The 21,001-nt window shown below is 43.7% G+C and overlaps 1 protein-coding gene across 1 annotated transcript in view; it reads right to left on the bottom strand.

The window, feature by feature from the left end:
* The window catches only part of hla-dqa1 (major histocompatibility complex, class II, DQ alpha 1), a 30,337-nt gene extending 13,727 nt beyond the window's left edge, over positions 1-16,610 (bottom strand). The window contains 3 exon segments of the mRNA NM_001113067.1: positions 657-938; positions 15,976-16,221; positions 16,489-16,610. Coding sequence (NP_001106538.1) covers positions 657-938; positions 15,976-16,221; positions 16,489-16,546 — 586 coding nt within the window. The 5' untranslated portion in view covers positions 16,547-16,610.
* Positions 16,611-21,001: the final 4,391 nt, after the last annotated feature.

Here is a 21,001-nt window from a genome sequence, read left to right as displayed (position 1 = left end):
TGCGCACAGTGAGCACTCTGCGTAGGGAGCGGCGGTCCTGGGTGCCCCCCTGGGAGTTGGTGCCCTACGCAGAGTGCGTACTCTGCGTATAAGGAGCGGCGGTACTCGGTTTTTTTTGCTACTTTTCCAGGGGGGGGGCAAGTGCCCCCTCTTGCCCCCTTCTGTGGACGCCCATGGCCTTTAGATACAAGCAGGTTGTCAGTACTATAACTGGTCTCCATAAAGCATTTTTTTTTACTGATCTATTCATTTCATGTTGCAATCAGCCTTAAATGCCAAAATATTAATGCATGCAAATATCACAAAGTATGATTTGTTTGGGTACTGCCAGGCCAAGTAACAGCCCCTCTGCTTAAATCCAATTTCTCTTAAGTTTGCACTTGGAGAAATTGTGTTGGCCTGGGTGCAGACACAGAGCAGATTTCGGCACAACAATGCACAATGACACATTTCAGCACCGAAATATGCTCCATGAGTCCACACTCAGGTTGACACAGTGACTGAGTGCAGACACAGGAGAAAGTGGGTGCCCACAGATCAGCGATTTCTTGGATGGTGTTTATGTGCAGGCCAAGAATCAGCCCCACATGGAATTAGCCTTAGTCAATCACAGCTCTGACTATTAGCTATACTGTTAATTTAAGTCATATACTTACGCCAAACACGCCTTGTGGGTCTTTCCAAGCCCCAGTGCTCTATCTCACATGTGTAAATATCATGCTCATTTGGTATGAAAGCCAAATAATGGAGTTTACGGAAGGAATGGTCCTGTGCAGGCAGGTAGCTTGTCTCTGTAAATCCTTCTTCAATTTTTTCCCCATTTTTAATCCAGGTTGTGTTCATCACAGGAGGAAAAATGTTCTTTACAAAGCAGATAAGGATGTTGGGTTCTCCCAGTACTACAGGCTTTGAGGAGTAGAGATTGACCAAAGGAGGAACTGAAAATAAAAAGCCTATATAAGTCTTCCTTCCATTAAAGAATTTCTATATTTTAATAACCCAGTACAATGGTTTCAAAGATTTACTAGCATTAGTTAATATCAAGCACAATGCAGTCTCATATTATTATAGGAAAATGACATATCACCCATTAGTCAACTGTTTAACCCTTACTGCAAGCCATATTTCCACAAATTAGTGCACTAAATACCAAGCAATTCTAAAATGTTGTATGGTATCTTTCTTTAGGGGCAAATTAGAAAACAATATAATGTTTTTTTCAGGACTACTTCGGTCACAACATGTAACAACTGATTTTATATATATATTAAATCCCTCGAGCAACCCAATAATAAACATGGGCATCTCCAGGGAATTTTCCACGGTGTGGGAGAGTTAATCTATTTGTATTGGTGAAACCTGGCAAGCCATTTACAGCTAACAATTGTGTAATAGTGATGTGCGACCCAACCCTAGCCCTCCCACTCCCAGCCGAACCCCACCCCACCTGGCAATTGCCCTCTATTTATACACCTGTGCCTGACTTGCCCGTCTCATGTCATAGAAGGGGCGGGTAGGCACGCACCTATAAATTGAGGAAGCCGGAAGCTGGAAGTCTAAGGTTGGGGGCAGGGATAGTAGAAGAAAAAGCTCAACCTGAACCAGCCCACAACCTGCAAATGGTATGCAGAAGTCGGCCCGAATCCTACCAACTTGCAGCTAAACCCTTGGGTGCCGCAGGTTTTGGACTGGCCTCACGTCACTATTGTTTAACTAAGCTGCTGGTGAAGTAGAGCATATAAATAAAAATGTTTTGTAGTATGCATAACACACTATATAATCTGAACAAAATGCCCCAAACCTGCACCCTAATCTTTTTATTCATGACATCCTAGGTTCAATAACCCTGTCAGATACTCTGTAACACATTTAATGTCCCTAAACTTTTGGCCCCAACAGATATAGTGTTAGCTCTATGGGTATAACTTTCTATGGCTCATTTGCAAAACGGAATGCAGCATGCAAAGACATTTTTTTTGCGCTTTGACAATTGTGTGTAAATAGCCGCACACCTACAGCTTTCCTGCAGAATACAGCATTGACTGCATTAGTAAGCATTATATTGGTGAGAGGCAGGTGGAGGAAGCACATAGGCACCCCCCTCCGACCCACTACCTTGCATGTCAGAGGCACAAGCTATGGAGTGGTAGTGGGTGCAGCCTGCACTAAGGACGAGTCCTTATGGCTAGATGGATTTTTGATCTGGCGCTCAGTGCAGAGACCAGCAACCCTCAGGGCACACTCATATGTCCCTTAGTACTCTTGCACTTCCACCCTAGTGTAGTAATTGATCCCTACTGTTCCTGAACATCCCATCAGCACTGCCTACATATAAAAATACAGATGAGAGAAAAGCTAGCAAAAGGGAAACAAATTATACAGGTTTCAATTCTTTTTAGTGCAGAAAAAAAATAATTCAATAATGTATAGTGTAAAACTGAAAACTGATTTTAAAAGCAAAATATATTTCAGGAAGTCCCTGCTAAAACAATATTGCATACTTGATTTATATAATACAGTTCTCAGAAAAAACTTTTCTGGCTGCTGGGCAATAGCAGAAAAGCACTGGGGGGCTCTGGTATGTAAGCTGTAGGAACCGTAATCCAGAAAGCTCAGAATTACTGGAATGCCATTTCCCACAGAGTCCATTTTAAACAAATAAGTTATAAAATAATTTTCTTTTTTCTCGGTAATAATAAAACTGTAGCTTGTATCATAGGTGTCGGAACCATGGGGGCCCCCCCAACATTTTTATTCCCAGGTTAAAGGAAATGCCCTCTCAGCCCATAGAAACTCGTACAAGTCTTGCTGTCTCTCTTGGTTCCCAACGGTTCTTGTTTTTTTTTTTGAGTGGGACAATGGCGGGACAATACGAGCCAAGAGAGAGACAACAAGACTCCTAATGGAGGGTGAAAACCAGTGGAAAGATCTGAGTCTCCATTGTGGGTGAGATTGTTTCCTTTTTCATTTTTTTAAACCAAGACAACAGATATAGCAGCTGGGGGATGCCCCAGGCAGGTGGCTGGTGCTGTTACTCTGGTTAATAGACATCTTAGCTAATTGCGACAGTCGTTCATTGTAATGGTCATTTAAAACATATTAGGGTTGATTCACTAAAAGTCGATAAGCGTTATCGCACGCTTTTTTGCGTTAAAGTGGACGCGAAAAAAAATGCAGTATTATCGCATGTGTTAAGTTGCATATCGCGTGCGTTAAATTTCGCCCTACCGTGTGTGTTAATTTTAATGCATGCGTTAATTTCTGCACCGAAATACGAACGCATGATTCACAAACACATATCCGCGTTAAATATTGCATTAGTCTATGTGAAAATTAACACCTACTTGCGTTCATTAGCGCGCGTTCCATCAAATACCGCATGAAAATAGTCTTCGCTACTTAAATAACGCAAGCAGTATAGCGTCTAAATTAACGCAAGTATGCTTTTAGTGAATCATGCATTAAGACGCAAAAAATTTGACGCAATAAAATTTTTAACGCATGCTATAAATAGCGCTCGAAATATCGACCTTTAGTGAATCAACCCTATTGTTGGCAAAATTACTATACTAAATAGAGACACCAATTACTGTGCAAATTTTCTCAATAGCTCCACTGGCTTCACTATACTAACAATTGGGACTTATGCAACTGTTGCACAAATTATTTCAATAACCTCACTGGCTTCACTATACTAAAAGACTGGGACTTGTGCAAAATTAAAATAATTTTTGGACAATATTTTTTTTCAGTGTTTGAATTTTTAATTTTGAATCCTGCTCTTTTGGGCTATTCACAAAATATGTATGGACTAAAGTGAGGTATTACAACTGAAGTGTAGATATATGATTGTGTGAACTGGTGTGCTGGCCATCCAAGTCTTACTGTGCTTTTAATGTGGTAGCTTGTAGATTGTAAGCACTTTTGGGCAGGGCTCTTTTCAACTCTTGTATCGGTTACGGATTGCTTTATATGTTACTCTGTATGTCCAATGTATGAAACCCACTTATTGTACAGCGCTGCGGAATATGTTGGCGCTTTATAAATAAATGTTATTATTAATAATAAATTATGGTTTAAAGTTTTTGTCCATTCTGTTGAAAGTGACAGAGGTGGGTATTGAGCTCTAGGGAGCACATTATTGGAACAGTTTGTGAAAATTTTCTTTGTAACCTTTAGCCCTGCTAAAATCTTTACCCAAAGGGATTCCACACTCTCCCCATTGCCGTCTCTGGCAATTTCTTTAGCACATGGCTTTTTAATCCCTCAGTCCCTCTTAAAAAGTGTGTAACCATTTAAATTCACACCCCAGTCACATATTTCATCCTAACAAGTCTCAGTAATACCAATAATATCATAACTGTCAGTACATGCAATAGACTCCTGCTCTCCTTATTTTCCTGACAAGCTCCGTGCATTAGCCAGCATGTAGCGGAGATTACTACTTTTCCCTCTGATATTTAGATTAGGTAACAGATTTGTATGTATGTATCTCTTTATTTATAAAGCACTACTTATGTAAACAGCACTGTACAGTAGAATACATTAATAGAAAACAGGGGGTTATTAAGATAATAGATAAATACAAAGTATAACAATAAATACAAGATACAGTTGCACTAAGTTAAGAGTCAAAGACACAAGAGGATGGAGGTCCCTGCCCCGCAGAGCTTACAATCTGTATGGGAGGGTAACTTACAGACACAAATAGGCAAATATAAGTGCTGTAGGTCACAGTGGGTGTCATTACAATATAAGTGCTGGTTTCCAGATCAGGTGCTGTGAGAGTGCTCCAAAAGGTAGTTTTTAAGTTCTCTCCGGAGGAAATCAGGGAGGGCATTCCAAATGTAAGGGGCAGCAAGGCAGAAAGGTTTAAGGCGGGAAACAGCAGTTGTAGTGGGGGGCGCAACTGAGCGATAGCTCTGCGAGGAATGGAGGAGTCGACCAGGAACGTACGAAGACACAAGAGAAGAGATGTAGTGAGGAACAGAGGAATGGAGGGCTTTGAAGTTTAAGAGAAGGAGTTTGTAAGATATTCTTTGTTTAATAGGAAGCCACGATAAGGACTTTAACAGGGGAAGGGCCTGAACTCTCCTGGATGAGGAGCAGAATTCTGGCAGCAGTATTTAATATAGACTGTAGGGGGTAAAGATGGGAGTTAGGGAGGCCGGTTAGTAGTAGGTTACAGTAGTCAAGTCGGGATGGGATAAGAGCATGCGTGAGCATCCTAGCTGTTGCAATAGAAAGAAATGGACGGATTTTGGCAATATTGCGTAAGAAAAAGTTACAGGTTTTGACAGTGGTGCTAATATGGTCAGAGAAGGAGACAGGAGTCAAAGATCACCCCCAAACAATGTGCCAAATCGACAGGGCTGATGAGGGTGCCTTCAATAGAGATAGTAAAGGGGGGGTAGGACCAGGCTTAGGCAGAAAGATCATTAGTTCAGTTTTTGTTAGGTTCAGTTTGAGGTGGCGTTGGTTCATCCAATTAGAGAAAACCAGGAGGCAGTTAGAGATTTGAGTCTCAGTTTCAACTGTTAATGAAGGGGTCGAAAAATAAATTTGGATATCATCAGCATTCAGATGATATTTAAAGCCGAATGAACAGATAAGATCTCCCAAATATAGTGTGTAGAGGGAGAACAACAATGGCCCAAGTACAGAGCCTTGGGGTACCCACACATTAAGAGGAACTGGAGATGAGATGTTGTTAGCATAGGAGACAGTGAATAAATGATGAGAGGTAAGAAGAAATCCAGAAGTCTCTAGAGACCATACAAAACCTGACTGGGCACAGTCCTGTTAGACTTGTTTAGGAATATGACAGTGAATTATGCAACAGGTAAAAGGCATTTAGGAAGAAAAATCTTTAGCTGCAGAGTGCCATTGAGCCCTATGGGAGACTTTCCTTGGGCCGGGTTGGAGCTGCAGAGTGCCATTGAGTCCTATGGGAGACTTTCCTTGGGCCGGGTTGGAGCTGCAGAGTGCCATTGAGTCCTATGGGAGACTTTCCTTGGGCCGGGTTGGAGCTGCAGAGTGCCATTGAGTCCTATGGGAGGCTTCCAAAATCATGCACAGAAGGATCAAAGTCAGAAAGGTTTTCCCGCTGTTTACGATCGTTCGATACGAAAATTTCGTATCGCCAATACGATATTATCGTGACTAATACAATTTTTGTAAGCTTTGTGATATTTGCGATCTTAAGAAATTATTGTATCCAATCCGAATTTATCCCATTCGGGATTCAAACTCGTGATTTCATGAATCTGGCCCTAAAAGTTTCCTTTAACTGAAGAGGGTAAAAGTTGTGTCTTTGTGATTCATTTTCCATATAAATATAAAGGTGGAAAGTATTTAAAGATTAGAGTTTAATTGTAAAGAATCATCATCCAAGGGAATGATTATAGATTCATACCATTCCCTGCCAAGGGAATGCCCTGCCCTTTCCCTGCCAAGTATGTAGGTACTACGTTATTTAGAAAAGGCTTTATCTGCCAACCCCATAGTACCAACATCCCTGGCAGAAAAAAGTTTCTCTGCACTGGCATCGTTTGCCGCTGGAGTAGAGAGTCATATGTGCCCCCGACCCCATTGGCAAGGAGCCATGGGGGCTGGCAAGTAAATGGTAGATTGTTGCAGGATCGACTTCTAATAGCAGACACGACTGCACTTGCATTTTATCATTTTGTCTTGTGTCACCATTGGATTAGGTATTCTGACCACTAAAGATGCTGTAAAACAATTAATTTTGTTATTTCATTGATTGTATTTCATTTTTTAATTTTGCAGTTTTACACTAGCATTGTTTGTGGCATTTCTTTTAGGGGCACATTTACTAATCCATGAACGTCCGAATGCGTACTTTTCATAATGATCAGTAGTTTTGTGCCTTTTTCGTGGCCGTTGCGACTTTTTCATTGCCATTGCGACTTTGTATTTTCTACGAATTTTTCGTCGCCGTTGTGAAAAATCGGATTGGTTTTTCCACCGTTTACAATCAGGCAATACGAAAAAATCACGACGGCGTTGGAAAAGTCACACAAAATACGAAAAAGTCGTGCCGGTGACAAAAAGACGGCGACATTTTAGTTTCCAATCCGAATTTTTCCCATTCGGGATTCGGATTCGTGCATTAGTAAATGTGCCCCTACTATTGTACTTTTCAAAAATATATGGTTTTCTGGGGGTCTCTGTACAGTTAGGGGGGGTTACGGCACATAATATGCAGTCAGGGGCTCTGTTTGCAGAAGCTGAGTTGGCAGGTGAAAAAATTCATATGCACTATTTTAACTTGGGGTCCGTACATAACCACATACTTTGTTATACCTATGCATATTGGGCATCAAACTGTTCAGTAGGTGTCAGGACAAGCCGGGCGCGTCACTGGAAGAACTCGTAGAGGAAGGACCTCTCCTACACCTCCCACTAAGGATCACAGCCACTGAGGATGGAACAGGACTTGAACCAAGTGGAGGAGTGGCAGGAGTGCCGAACCGGAACGTCAGAGCAAAATCGGCAGGCAAAAGCGAGGTCGGACAGGCGGGAAGTCGGTACAGGCAGCAAGTTTTCAAGATCGAGAGTCAGGCCGGGTCAGAGAATCAAATAGGCAATCACAGGAAACAAGCTTGGCGTCTTTCACAAGGAAACGATCACTTCGCAATGCTGGTAGGCCTTTGGCGTCCTTTTGAGCGTAATGCGCCTGCGCCGGCGTCAAGACGCACGCCGGCGTCATGACGCGCGCGAGCGACGGAGCGCGCGCAGCCGTCGGAACGTGCGCTGCCGATCGGACGCGCGCCTACCTTAGGCGAACGACCAGGTACCTGACATTGCCCCCTCCCAAGGCGCGGCCTCCGGATGCGCCCAGACGCAGGTTTCCCTGGAAATTTCTTATGGAAGGCCCGGATCAGTTGAGGAGCATGAACATTGGTTGAAGATTCCCAGGAATTGTCCTCAGGCGTATAGCCCTTCCACTGGACCAAATACTGCAAGCGACCTCTTCGATACCTGGAATCGAGAATAGCTTGGACTTCGAATTCTTCAACACCCTGTACTGTCACTGGCTCTGGAGGTGCCCCAATACGACCCGGAAACGGATTCTCCACCACTTTCTTTAGAAGAGAGACGTGGAACACAGGATGGATTCGAAGGTTAGCAGGCAGCTTCAATTTAAAGGTAACAGAGTTAATTTGCTCCAAGATTGGGAAGGGACCCATAAACCTTTGGCCCAACTTCTTGGAGGGACACGATAACCTGAGGTTGCGAGTGGATAACCAAACGAGATCCCCCAGCTTGAATTCAGGACTCTTTCTCCGTCTCTTATCGGCATATCCTTTGTAATTCCTTTGAGCCTCCCGTAAAGTCTGCTGGAGCAACTCGAAATTATGCTTTAAGAACGAAAGTCTATCCTGAGCTGCAGGAACCGTAACCTCTGCTAGGCCTGGCAGAGTGGTAATATGAAATCCATAGTTAGAGAAAAAAGGAGTCTGTTTGGAGGAGCTATGTACCGCATTATTGTAAGAGAACTCTGCTAAGGGTAAGAGCGCCGACCAATCTTCCTGAGAATAAGAGGAAAAACATCTAATATATTGCTCCAACGTCTGATTAGTACGTTCTGTTTGCCCATTCGTCTGAGGATGAAAAGCAGAGGACAGGGCGAGCTCAATATGGAGTCCCTGACATAACGCCCTCCAGAAGCGAGACGTAAACTGCGACCCTCGATCAGACACTATCTCCCTGGGTAAGCCGTGAAGCCGAAAGACCTCTTTAATAAATACTTCTGCCGTTGTGGCTGCAGATGGTAACCCCACCAAAGGTATAAAGTGAGCCATCTTGGTAAACCCGTCAACCACTACCATGATTGTGTTAAAACCCCCCGACTTGGGCAGTTCCACAATAAAGTCCATGGAAATTCTCTCCCAGGGTTTCTCAGGAACCGGGAGAGGTTGAAGTAACCCCATTGGTCGGGAATGTGTATCCTTGAATCTGGCACATGTTTGACAGGAAGTAACATATTTCATACAATCCCTTGACATGCCGGGCCAAAAAAATTCCTATTAGCAAGTTCTAGTGTCTTGCGAACCCCCAGGTGGCCGGAAACAGGATGATCATGGACAAATCTGAGTACCTCGAGGCGCAGGTCTTCAGGGACAAAAATTTTATTATTAGACATGAGGTAATTACCACAACGATCCATATGTGTAGGTAAATTGTCCACAGACTTGGAGGCGTTCTGGATCTTGTCAAGCAGATCGGCTTGGAGAAGGAGAAAATTGGAGGCATGAAGGACAGTGCTGGCGGCAGAATCATTCTCGGGTGCAGAAAACAGACGGGACAACGCATCCGCTTTGCCATTCTTGGAACCTGGTCTAAAAGTAACGTGGAAGTTGAATCTGGAAAAGAAGAGTGCCCATCTGGCCTGACGAGGTCGGAATCTTTTTGCTGAGCGTAAATATTCCAAGTTCTTGTGATCAGAAAAAACTAAAATAGGGTGAGACGCCCCCTCCAACAGGTGTCGCCATTCTTGGAATGCAGATTTAATCGCAAGTAGCTCTCTGTCTCCCACATCGTAATTTTGCTTAGAAGAAGATAACTTTTTAGAGAAAAATGCGATAGGATGAAGTAGGCTCTGTACATCGTTTCTTTGCGATAGCACAGCTCCGATGGCATACTCTGAGGCATCCACCTCTAGAACAAACGGCCGTGTAGGATCTGGATGTTTCAGAATGGGAGCGGAGGTAAAACGATTCTTGAGATCCAAAAAAGCCCGCTGAGCCTCAGAAGTCCAGCAGAATCTTTTTACCGAGCTGGTAAGAGCAGTGATAGGGGCGATTATCTTAGAGAAATTCTTGATGAACTTTCGGTAAAAGTTGGCGAAGCCCACAAATCTTTGTACAGCCTTACGACTGTTGGGAACGGGCCAGTCTAATACCGCAGAGACCTTGCGAGAGTCCATAGACATTCCGTCTGAAGAAATGATAAAGCCTAGGAACTCTATAGAAGATTTTTCGAACTCACACTTCTCCAGCTTGGCGAAAAGTTTATATGCTCGTAACCGAGAGAAGACTTGTCTGACGTGGTGTCGGTGTTCCTCCAAGGAAGATGAAAATATTAAGATATCATCGAGATAAATAATAACGAAAAGATCCAAAAAGTCTCTGAAAATATCATTTGCAAAGTGTTGAAACGTCGCTGGGGCGTTGCATAGCCCGAAGGGCATCACTAGGTATTCATAGTGCCCATATCGGGTGCGAAAGGCTGTTTTCCACTCATCTCCTTGTCGAATGCGGACCAAATTGTATGCCCCCCGAAGATCTAGTTTTGTGAATACATGTGCTGAACGTAATCTTATAAACAGTTCCGAGATGAGGGGTAGCGGATATCGGTTCTTAATGGTTACCTTGTTCAAATCTCGGTAGTCTATGCAGGGGCGTAAGGAATGGTCTTTTTTCTCAACGAAGAAAATACCTGCCCCAGCAGGAGAGGTAGACGGACGGATAAATCCTTTCCTAAGGTTTTCCTCAATGTAGGTCTTGAGAACTTTAAGTTCAGGTTCGGATAGAGGGTAGATCCGTCCGAATGGGATCGCTGCTCTGGGAAGAAGATCCACCGGGCAATCATATATCCGATGTGGAGGAAGTACATCCGCTCCTTTCTCATCAAAGACATCTAAGAATTCGTGGTAAGGTTCTGGAACCAGTTTGAGTCGAGGATCAGGGGTCACAACCAGCAATCTCCCAGGAGCCAACTCAGAACAAGGACAATGCTCAGAGGGAAATGTTATTTGATTCGAGTCCCAATTGATGAGAGGGTTATGAGTCTTTAACCATGGAAACCCCAAAATGATAGGATACAGAGGGGAAGAAACCACGTTAAACGATAGGGTTTCGGTATGCTGTTGAATTTTTATTAACAAAGGAATAGTCTCAAACAGGACTGGACCAGAAGAAATATTAGATCCGTCAGCCAACTTCACCGTCAGTGGGCAGGATCTGGGTCTTAAAGGAATGTCATGAAAACGGGCGAAGTCTCGATCGATAAAGCAACCGCACGCCCCGGAGTCAATCAACGCAGGGGTCTGGAGCGTCTTTCTTGACCACTGCAAAATAGTAATAACTGACATAAGAGACAGTCCATCAACAGCTTCTGCACTAAGAAGACCCGGTATAGATCTCTTACTTGTGGGTCGCACCGGGCATGTGCGGAGCAGATGACCAGAGGCACCACAGTAAAGGCACAAGTTCAGGCGACGTCTGCGTAGCCTCTCTTCGGGAGTCAGAGGGGAACGGATGAGCCCGATTTGCATGGGTTCAGCAGCCCCAGCCGATGACGAGGCCGTGGTGGATGGAGCCAAAATGGGTTTAGGGAATAGAGGAGCTTTAGGGAGCAGCCAACTGGGTTGAAATGTCCCGGACTTTTCTAGTCTCCTCTCCCTCAAACGTCGGTCTAACTGGACGATGACATCGATGAGAGAATCGAAGTCTTCGGGAATCCCCACTCGGGCTAACTCGTCCTTTAGACCTTCAGACAACCCTATTCTGAATTGATGCTTCAGTGCAGCTTGATTCCATCGGGTATCTGCAGCGTGGCTACGGAAGTCAGTAACGTATTCCTCAACTGGCCGTTTACCCTGGGACAAAGATCTGAGTGCGGCTTCAGCTGAGGCTTCTCTTTGGGGGTCATCGTATAATACCGCCATCGCCTGGAAAAAAGCAGCAGAGTCACTAAACAACGGACTTTGTTGTTCCAGAAGACGATGAGCCCAAGTCTGTGGCTCCCCGGACAGGAGTGAGATAGCGAACCCCACCTTGGACTGCTCAGTTGTATAAACTTGGGGGTTAAGTGTGAATTCCAGCTTGCAGCTATTCATAAAAGCCCGAAACTTTTTGCGATCCCCCAGAAAACGCTCCGGCAGAGAGAGCTTAAGCTTGGCAATTGGCGGCTGGGCCACAACAGGTGGGGGTGCAACAGGAGCATCAGTAGGATCCCTGGGCAGGGGTTGTAGCTGGGCTTGAACTTCTTGGAAACCTGCCTGTAGTTCTTGCACCGCTCGAGTGAGGGTCGCCATCTGCTGGGTAAGGAGCTGCATAGCAGAAATTTCCTCAGATTCTTCCATACTGGCGAAGTGATACTGTCAGGACAAGCCGGGCGCGTCACTGGAAGAACTCGTAGAGGAAGGACCTCTCCTACACCTCCCACTAAGGATCACAGCCACTGAGGATGGAACAGGACTTGAACCAAGTGGAGGAGTGGCAGGAGTGCCGAACCGGAACGTCAGAGCAAAATCGGCAGGCAAAAGCGAGGTCGGACAGGCGGGAAGTCGGTACAGGCAGCAAGTTTTCAAGATCGAGAGTCAGGCCGGGTCAGAGAATCAAATAGGCAATCACAGGAAACAAGCTTGGCGTCTTTCACAAGGAAACGATCACTTCGCAATGCTGGTAGGCCTTTGGCGTCCTTTTGAGCGTAATGCGCCTGCGCCGGCGTCAAGACGCACGCCGGCGTCATGGCGCGCGCCGGCGTCATGACGCGCGCCAGCGTCAAGACGCGCGCCGGCATTAACGCGCGCGCGGGCGTCACGACGCACGCCGGCGTCAATACGTGCGCGAGCGACGGAGCGCGCGCGGCCGTCGGAACGTGCGCTGCCGATCGGACGCGCGCCTACCTTAGGCGAACGACCAGGTACCTGACAGTAGGCCTCTGGCATTCATATTTAGGGCGATTTGCCATTGTATGTAAAAAATTGCAGCAAATTGCAACGTTTTAGGTGACTTTCAGAAACACCATCAAAGCCGCTAAGTTTAGGAAAGCTTTGTTGTTTGGTAGTTTGGTGTAGAAAGGTGTCTTTTACTCATGTTTGATTTGTCAGAATGTGTACTCTATACAGTTAAGGGGTCTTACGACACATTATATGCAATCTGGGGGCTCTGTTTGCAAAACTAAGTTGACAGGCTAGAAAATTCACATGCATTACTTTCATTTGGGGTCTGTACATAACCATGAGCATACTGGGAATCAAACTGTTCAGTATACCTTTGGCATTCATATTTGGGGTGATTTACGTTTGAATGTAAGAAATTGTGCAAGATAAATTTGGCAAATTGCTACATTTTTAGGTGATTTTTAGATATGTCATAAAAAATGCTAACTTTAGGAAAGCTTTGCAGGTTGATACTTTGGTTTAGAAAGGTGTCTTTACCCATGTTAGGTTTTTCAGAATGTGTACTTTCCAAAAATATATGGTTTGGTTTTCGCAGCAGGGGGGTTTGTACAGCTAGTGGGTATTACAACACATAATATGCAAGTAGGGGGTCTTGTTTGCAGAAACCGAGTTGGCTAATGAGAAAATTCATATGCACTATTTTCATTTGGGGTCCGTACATACTGCATACGTTGGTATATCTATGCGTATTGGGCATATCCCTGTTCAGTAGACCTCTGGCATTCATATTTAGAGTGAACGCCTTGAGGCCCCTACATGCCACATACTTAGGTAAACCTATGCACAGCATCAAACTGTCGAGTGGACCCCTGGGGTACATAATTAGGGAGTTTTATCTTGGTACCTAATAGTATGTGGGAGGTAGGATGCAGCAAAATAAAAGCTTTGAGGTGATTTTCGGAAAGCTCATCAAAATTGCTACATTTAGGAAAGCTTTGGGCTTGGTACTTTGGAGTAGAAAGACATGGGTACTGATTTTAGATTCTGAGGAATGTGTACTTTCCAAAACTATGGTAAAATGTGTTTATTTTGCAGTAACTGAAATGACAAATGATACACCACATGGGGTGTATTTTCATTTTGGGGCCCCTACATGCCACATAGGTAAACCTATGCACATTGGGTATCAAACTGTATAATGGACCCCTGGCATTCATATGTAGGGTGTTATATCTTGGTACCTAATGATATGTTGGAGATACAAAGCTGTAGACTGGAAGCTTTGAAATTATTTTGAAAAATGTCAAATTTTCATAAATATTTATATATTTAGGAAAGCATTGCAACTTGGTAATTTGGAGTAGAAAGACAGTTTGCCTATTTTGGATTCATTAAAATCTGTTCTTTCCAAAAATGTCTAGTTTTCTAGGGTAAACCTACTCTAAGTGGAATATTTGGTCTTGAAATCTAAAGTATGCAGCTTTCTGGAGCAGTGCTTTGGAAGTTTGGTAGTGTACTGCTATACAGTAAGTTTGGTAGTGTACAGGAAGTAGTGTACAGGAAGTTTGGTAGTGTACTGCTATACAAGCAAGAAATCTCCATAAAACTATATATATTTGGTATTGGCGCATTCAAGAGACATTGAACTTTCCAAATCAGTTGTGTTTTCTTCCATAAAATAATCCATGTTTTTGATATATGTGTTTATATTATGGAAAACATTTTTCTTAATTTTTTAGACATTTAGAAGCCTATATTTTGTTACTGAAGTGGAATTACACAGAAAAATTCTCGCATATTTTGAAAGCTTAGGTTGTGCAGAAAAAAATGATATATTATTTTCCTGGGTAAACTAAAAGTACCCTCTAGAAAAGGCCCCTAAAGTGAAAAAGCGCAAAATGTTCAAAAACGATCTGTCACTAAAAGTTCCGCTTTGACCAAATTGGCTGGCAGTTAAAGGGCAAAAAAAAAAAAAAAAATGGGTTTATAAACCATTTAATGGTAGATTGGCCCAGACCATGGATAAAATAAAGTTCAAATGTCTTACCTTTTGGTAAATATAAAAAGATCATGTGCAAAGAAATATTTGGTAGTTTATTTGTTGGACAGCTGTGAACATTTCTATCCGGTGAGGCTTTCTTACTGGGCCAGCAAAGAACCACACTAAACAGAAACATTGGGGGTAAACTAAAGTTTGATGCTTGTCAACTAAACCATAACCACCAACAGGAACATTTACTTGTCAGTGGTTTGAAAACACAGCTTTGTGTGTTTGATTGTGTTGATTTTGTTGCTTTGGGTTACTAGATGGTACAGACCATGTGCAGTGAATCAGCAGCAAAGATCTGTGCCCCCCAAAGATGGGGAGCTACTGGAGCATTTTTGGGGGCACAGATCCCTGTAAAAAAGCCCAAAACATGGGGCAACATTTCTAGCCTACTTTTATAGTTAAGCTTTAGTTCTCCTTTAATAAGGGAGCTTTAAGCTACAAATCCATCATCCACCTTATTGATCTGGCACTGGGTCTTAAAAAGGTGCTCTCCCTTTCCAATAAGAGGAAGTTTATTATAGGGAGGGTTAAACTGTGACTGGTAATTTATCAGAGGCGTTGCTGCCATGAGGTGAGTTGAGACACTTGCCTCAGGCTGCAGCCTGGATAAGTTACCAGGGGTGGCAAAAATCCGCTCCTGGTAACTTAATGTTAAATCAGAATTTCAGCTTTTCTACTGCAGAAAGTGCAATAGCACTCTCTTCACTACCAATGCAGCCCCCATCATGCCCCCTCTGATGCAAAAAAGCTACACATAGGGGAAGTGAGGGGGTGGCACCAACTTGGCCGCCTCAGGCGACCAGGACCCCTGAGGTGGCACTTACACTCCTATCAACTTCTTCTTGATGCTCTGACATGGTGTCAGCCTGCAAGCACACACATGGAGCAGATTTACATGTGAAAATGCTTTATCCCCACATAAACAATAACCAGAAAGAGCAGCTATCTGTTTAAAAATATAAACATGGTTTTGCAGCACCAGTGTAATTATCGTCACATAAGGAAAAAATTTGCAGTTGTGTCAAAAAAGTTGTGGTCACATCAAAAAACGCTGCAAATTTGTGTGGTAGCCACATTTCAAGAATTTTTCGGAAAAATGAGACAGATTCACTCATCACTATGCAATACCAATTGTTTACAGATATTTGTTGCTTTTGGTCTGTTTTACTGCTTTGTTGGTTATACAATGCAAAATAAAAACATTTAAAAAATTACCATCCCAGTACTCATCCCTCAGCTCACTTCGAACAAATTAAATTCTATACTTAACTGTTAGTCGCTGCTGTGCTGTTTGATCTCTTTATACCAATGTCCAGGTTATATCTCGCTACATTTATATCTTGCAGGGCTCCCTGTGGATCAAATGATTCATGTTCGCTCAGCCCGGGGAGCGTCCAAACCACAGACTTCGAGTCCAAATCCACGTGGAACAACTCATTCCCGTTATAGTCAAACAGATATTCCCCTGTGGGTCTGCGGGTCTGATAGAATAACGCAGAATAATCGAAGTAATCAACTAAAAGAGTGGATACAATAGTCAATACATTAGATACAGTACAATAAATAAAATGGTTCGCACCATTAGCTAATTCTTATATAAATCATTTGCCAAAATTGCAGTTTGTTCCCTTCAAATAAAACCTGCTGATACACGAAACCACTAAAAACCATCTGAGCATACTCTATGTGTAACTTATATAAAGTACATAGTTGCCTTGCCAGTTGTTACCAGTTGTAGCTAATAATACATCACGCAGAACAATATTGCTACTGTAGCTGATACCTGTTACAGCGTCACTGGGCTTCAGCGCCAGCGCTAACAGCGCACATAGAAGCAGCATGTTATTCAGATCAGATTGTACAGTAATGTCCGAGCGCAATAAGCCCCTGACCGAGATTTCCCTTACAGCTTCAGCACTCTGATACTAACAGCGATTTCAGATATGTTAGTTCGAAAGTGTCAGCCAATCAGAAAAATAAATGCTTAGTGTGTCGTTGTTTCCGGGTAGAATTATATTTGTGAAGCGTAAGTTTAAATACTGAGATAAAATTAAGATGTGTGTTCTGTTGTGTTAAGTGTTATTGCTTATGCCCCTTTTCTTGTGAAGTGCGCTCACAGTCTGAAAACAGGCATTAGGGAGAGTTGCTTATATGGACTGTGATTGTGCACTTGTATGCTTACTTGGCACAAGAGAGAAATAATCAAAAATACATGTTACTTTTTATTAAAGCATTTTTAGTAATAAAATATACGAAGTAACAGGTAGCCATCACAAAAATTGGACCCAGCTTGGCAGTCACCCTGAAAAACAGTGTTAAAGAAGAAGTAAAGGCAAAAGCATCTGAACACCTTGCTGCCATCTTTCTGCTTTCCCAGGCATATCCTGCACAGCCCTGGGGTCATTTGTGACCAGAGACTATTTACTTTTTTCAACACACACACTGTACATGCGCCAGTCATTGGTAACCATAACACATTTGTCCCTTTATACTGCCAAATGCATATATCACATCCCTCTAAGGCTCATGCCACACGTGGCGTAGGGCTGATTTTTTTCGGCAAGCGGAAAAACGCTTGCCGAAAATACAGCCCTACGCCTGCTACTTGTGCCTGCACCCGAATGAATGGAATACGCTTGGGTGCAGGCACATGTAGCCGATATACGCATGAAAACGCGAGAGAATGCAAAGTCAGCCCTGCGCCACGAGTGGCATCAGTCTAATAGTTTGAGACCACTAGGCTTTAGCCCTTTATACAAACAACAATTTATCACACACCCCTGTCATTGGCTGCCACTGGTACTAAGTATATATGTAGTAATAAGTCAAATCAACTGGACTTGCTGTACTTTTCTTGAAGATGTTTCACCAGTGATTCAACTGGCTTTCCCAATTCAGAATGACCTGTACAAAGATCTTCCTGGAATAAATACCCAGGAATGTTGCTCCAATCAGCATAATCTGTTTATCATAACCAGCATGGGATCAGGGATCTCATGAAGGTGAGGTGTTGATTGTATTAGCATGAGTGGAGCTTTGAGGTATTATTAAATCTTCCAGGGAGAGGTGCCAAAACAGCATTGTACGTGGCAGAAAATAGATGAAGGAGCCCCCCACCTCTATTCAAACTCAGTTTTTCTGTTTTTACATATTTGGCCTCTTTAACACCTTATTTGAACCAGTCGGACACCCCAGCTACATATGGGAGGATGAAGTTCTTTCACCTGTCCTATTTTCCTCCTTCACCAGTAGTTTTGGTGTTATTGCTTCACTTTCTACCGTTTTTAACAAAGGCCCAATCTGGATACCCACACGTCTTAAGGGCCCTTCTGAGATGTTCCAACTCTTTTAACTTCGCCTCTGTGCTGGTGGGGATCTTTTCTGCCCTGTGATGTAAGGTTCTGATAACCCCCAGTTTGTTATCTAGTGGATGTTAGGAATCAAACAGCAGGTACTGGTCTATGTGGGTTGGTTTCCTGTAGACCTCTCTTTCCAGCTTTCCACCCTCTCTGACTCTTACCAAGCAGTCCAAAAACGCCAGCATGTTATCTTGCACATCTTCCTGTGTAAACTTGATATTGCGGTCCACTTTGTTGATGTGCTCAGTGAAAGTCTGTACCTCTTGTGTGTGTATAGATAAGCATGAGAATTCAGAGAAGCTGTTAATTATATAGGCTGGTTTTCAACCCAAAACAGCCTTATAAGCTGCAAACAGTACAGGGATATAGAAGTTCAGCCTGGTTAGTGCACACTGTCTGTGCTATCCTCTGCAGTCTGCTGGGATTAAAAAGTGACAGCAATGGGGAAGGTGTGAAATCCCTTTAGATTTCAGCAGGGCTTAAGGTTACAAAGAAAATGATCATTGCAATATGCAATAAACCAACCCATATAAGTGAGGAAGATGAGGCCCAGCTACTATCGCAAATGAAGAAGACTTCACAGCTAGGTGAAGTTATTATCATGCGGGAATTATCCAAACACTGACTGGAGTAATCTCTTTTGGACCTGGTGATAACTAATAATACTGAACTCCTCTGACATTTGTGTGGGTGACAGGGGCGGGCCAAGCTGACCGGGTGCCCTAGGCAACCCGGTCGGCCACCTCCCCCCCGCGTGTGCTTTAGCATGCATGCGCAGTTGAGGGGGGGTAGGGTTTGCAATGCAATAGATCATTGCCCCCACCGCGTAATGACAAGCGGCGGGGGCAATGACTAAAGAGATCAGACTAGGGGTAGGCAGGAGAGACTCCTGCCTGGCGCCCCCCAATCGCTGCACCCTAGGCAGCTGCCTCTTCTGTCTACCCCTAGTTCCAGCCCTGGTGGGTGAGCATTTAGGGAAAAGTGGTCAAAATGGGGTCTCCTTTGGGATAATGTTGCAGAGACAGATCTATAAGGAAGTAACTAAAAACACAAAACTTTAGACTTTGCCAATATAAGGGCATAAGTTGCCTAGGCAACCCGGTCGGCCACCTCGCCCCTGCACCTCCCCCCCTGCGTGTGTCAAGCATGGCATGGGGGGGGGGGGAGTCATTGAAAATTATAGGCCTGTTAGTCTGACATCAGTGGTAGGAAAGCTTTTAGAAGAGGTAATAAAGGATAGGGTACTTAAATACACTGCAAGCCACAATGCTATAAGTTTGTGCCAGCATGGTTTTATGCGTAACAGATCTTGCCAAATTAATTTAATTGCCTTTTATGGGGAGGTGAGCAGGTGGTATGTCAGTGGATGTCATCTATTTGGACTTTTCTAAGGCATTTGATACAGTGCCACAAAGAAAGTTAATGATAAAATTGAGAAATATTTGCCTGGAACATAGAATTTGTATGTCCATGGGCAAAGACAAGTAACAAAGAACAATGTGAAATGCAATAAAATTGCTAAAATTGCCTAGTGAAATCTGCAGTCAGAAGTATTTTGGCTTGGGCAAATTAGTTTTACAGACAAAGTCAAGCGAACAACACTTATGTATAACTGAAAATGTTTGCTAAAAATGCAATAAAATGACTAAAAACGCACCAAAATCAGTTGTGCAGTGCGGTATGTCTGTACACTTGGCACATGTTGTGTGCATGTGCAAGTAGGTGTGAGTGCTTTGAGTGCTGTGAATGTGTAAACCCCCCCAAACTCCCCAAAATGTATGTGTATGTAAGTGTAAGTATAAGTGTGTGTTTGTGTGTATGTGACACTAACCTGGGGACACGCAGGCTGGAGATCCACAGGAGGGACCCAAGAACCGGAGGAGCCATCTTCTCTGCAGATCCTGTGAGTGGGTTCATGGGAGGGGGGCAGGAGAGCAGGAAACAAGAGGGATGTAGTAACCATGTGCCAATAATTTCCTATGGGGCCCCTGGGCGATCGCGTGATTCCCCGCCTCTGTTTGTTAACTAGGGACTAGAGATGTAGCGAACTGTTCGCCGGAGAACTAATTCGCACGAAAATCGGGTGTTCGCAAGTTCGCAAGTTCGCGAACTTTTAGCGATGTTCGCAATTTTGGGTTCGCCTTAGCTGGAGCCAAATTTTGACCTCTCACCCCAGAGCCAGCAGATACATGGCAGCCAATCAGGCAGCTCTCCCTCCTGGACCACCCCCGGACCACTCCCTTCCATATATAAACCGAAGCCCAGCAGCCATTTTACATTCTGCCTGTGTGTGCTTGATGAGTTAGCATAGGGAGAGAGCTGTGCAGGGGTTTGAGGGACAGTTTAGGTAGCTTTGCTGACTAGTAATCTACTTTCTACTGCTCTGTATGTAGCTGCTGTAGACAGCTGTCCTTCTGATCTCATCTGCTGTAACCCAATAGTCCTTGTAAGGACTGCTTTTATTTTACTGATTACAACAACGTATTTTTCAGAGAAATTTTTGCCCTTGATCCCCCTCCTGCATGTCACTGTCCAGGTCGTGGCACCCTTTAAACAACTTTAAAATCAGTTTTCTGGCCATAAATGGCTTTTCTAGGTTTCAAAGTTCGCCTTCTCATTGAAGTCTATGGGGTTCGCAAAGTTCGCAAAAGTTCGCACTTTTTGGCAGAAGTTCGCAAACGGGTTCGCGAACTTTTTTTGTGAGGTTCGCTACATCCCTACTAGGGACTGGGAAACAAGCGGGGAGTGAAGCCGCTCCTCCTCTCCCAAACCCAGAAGTACTGCAGAACGTAGAATCTACACATGGGTACTTTTATTCACAGAACGTAGATTCTACATTCTGTGGCACTTAAAGTGTTAAAAGTGGTTTGCATGATTTCTTGAACAACCATAATATTCAAGGCTACTGAGATACTAAACGCTACAATTGGTTTCAAT

This window comes from Xenopus tropicalis, chromosome 8 (assembly GCF_000004195.4).
Source record: "Xenopus tropicalis strain Nigerian chromosome 8, UCB_Xtro_10.0, whole genome shotgun sequence".
Classification (NCBI taxonomy): Eukaryota; Metazoa; Chordata; class Amphibia; order Anura; family Pipidae; genus Xenopus; species Xenopus tropicalis.
The sequence above is the reverse complement of the archived record's forward strand: the minus strand, read 5'-3'. Positions and strand labels throughout refer to the sequence as shown.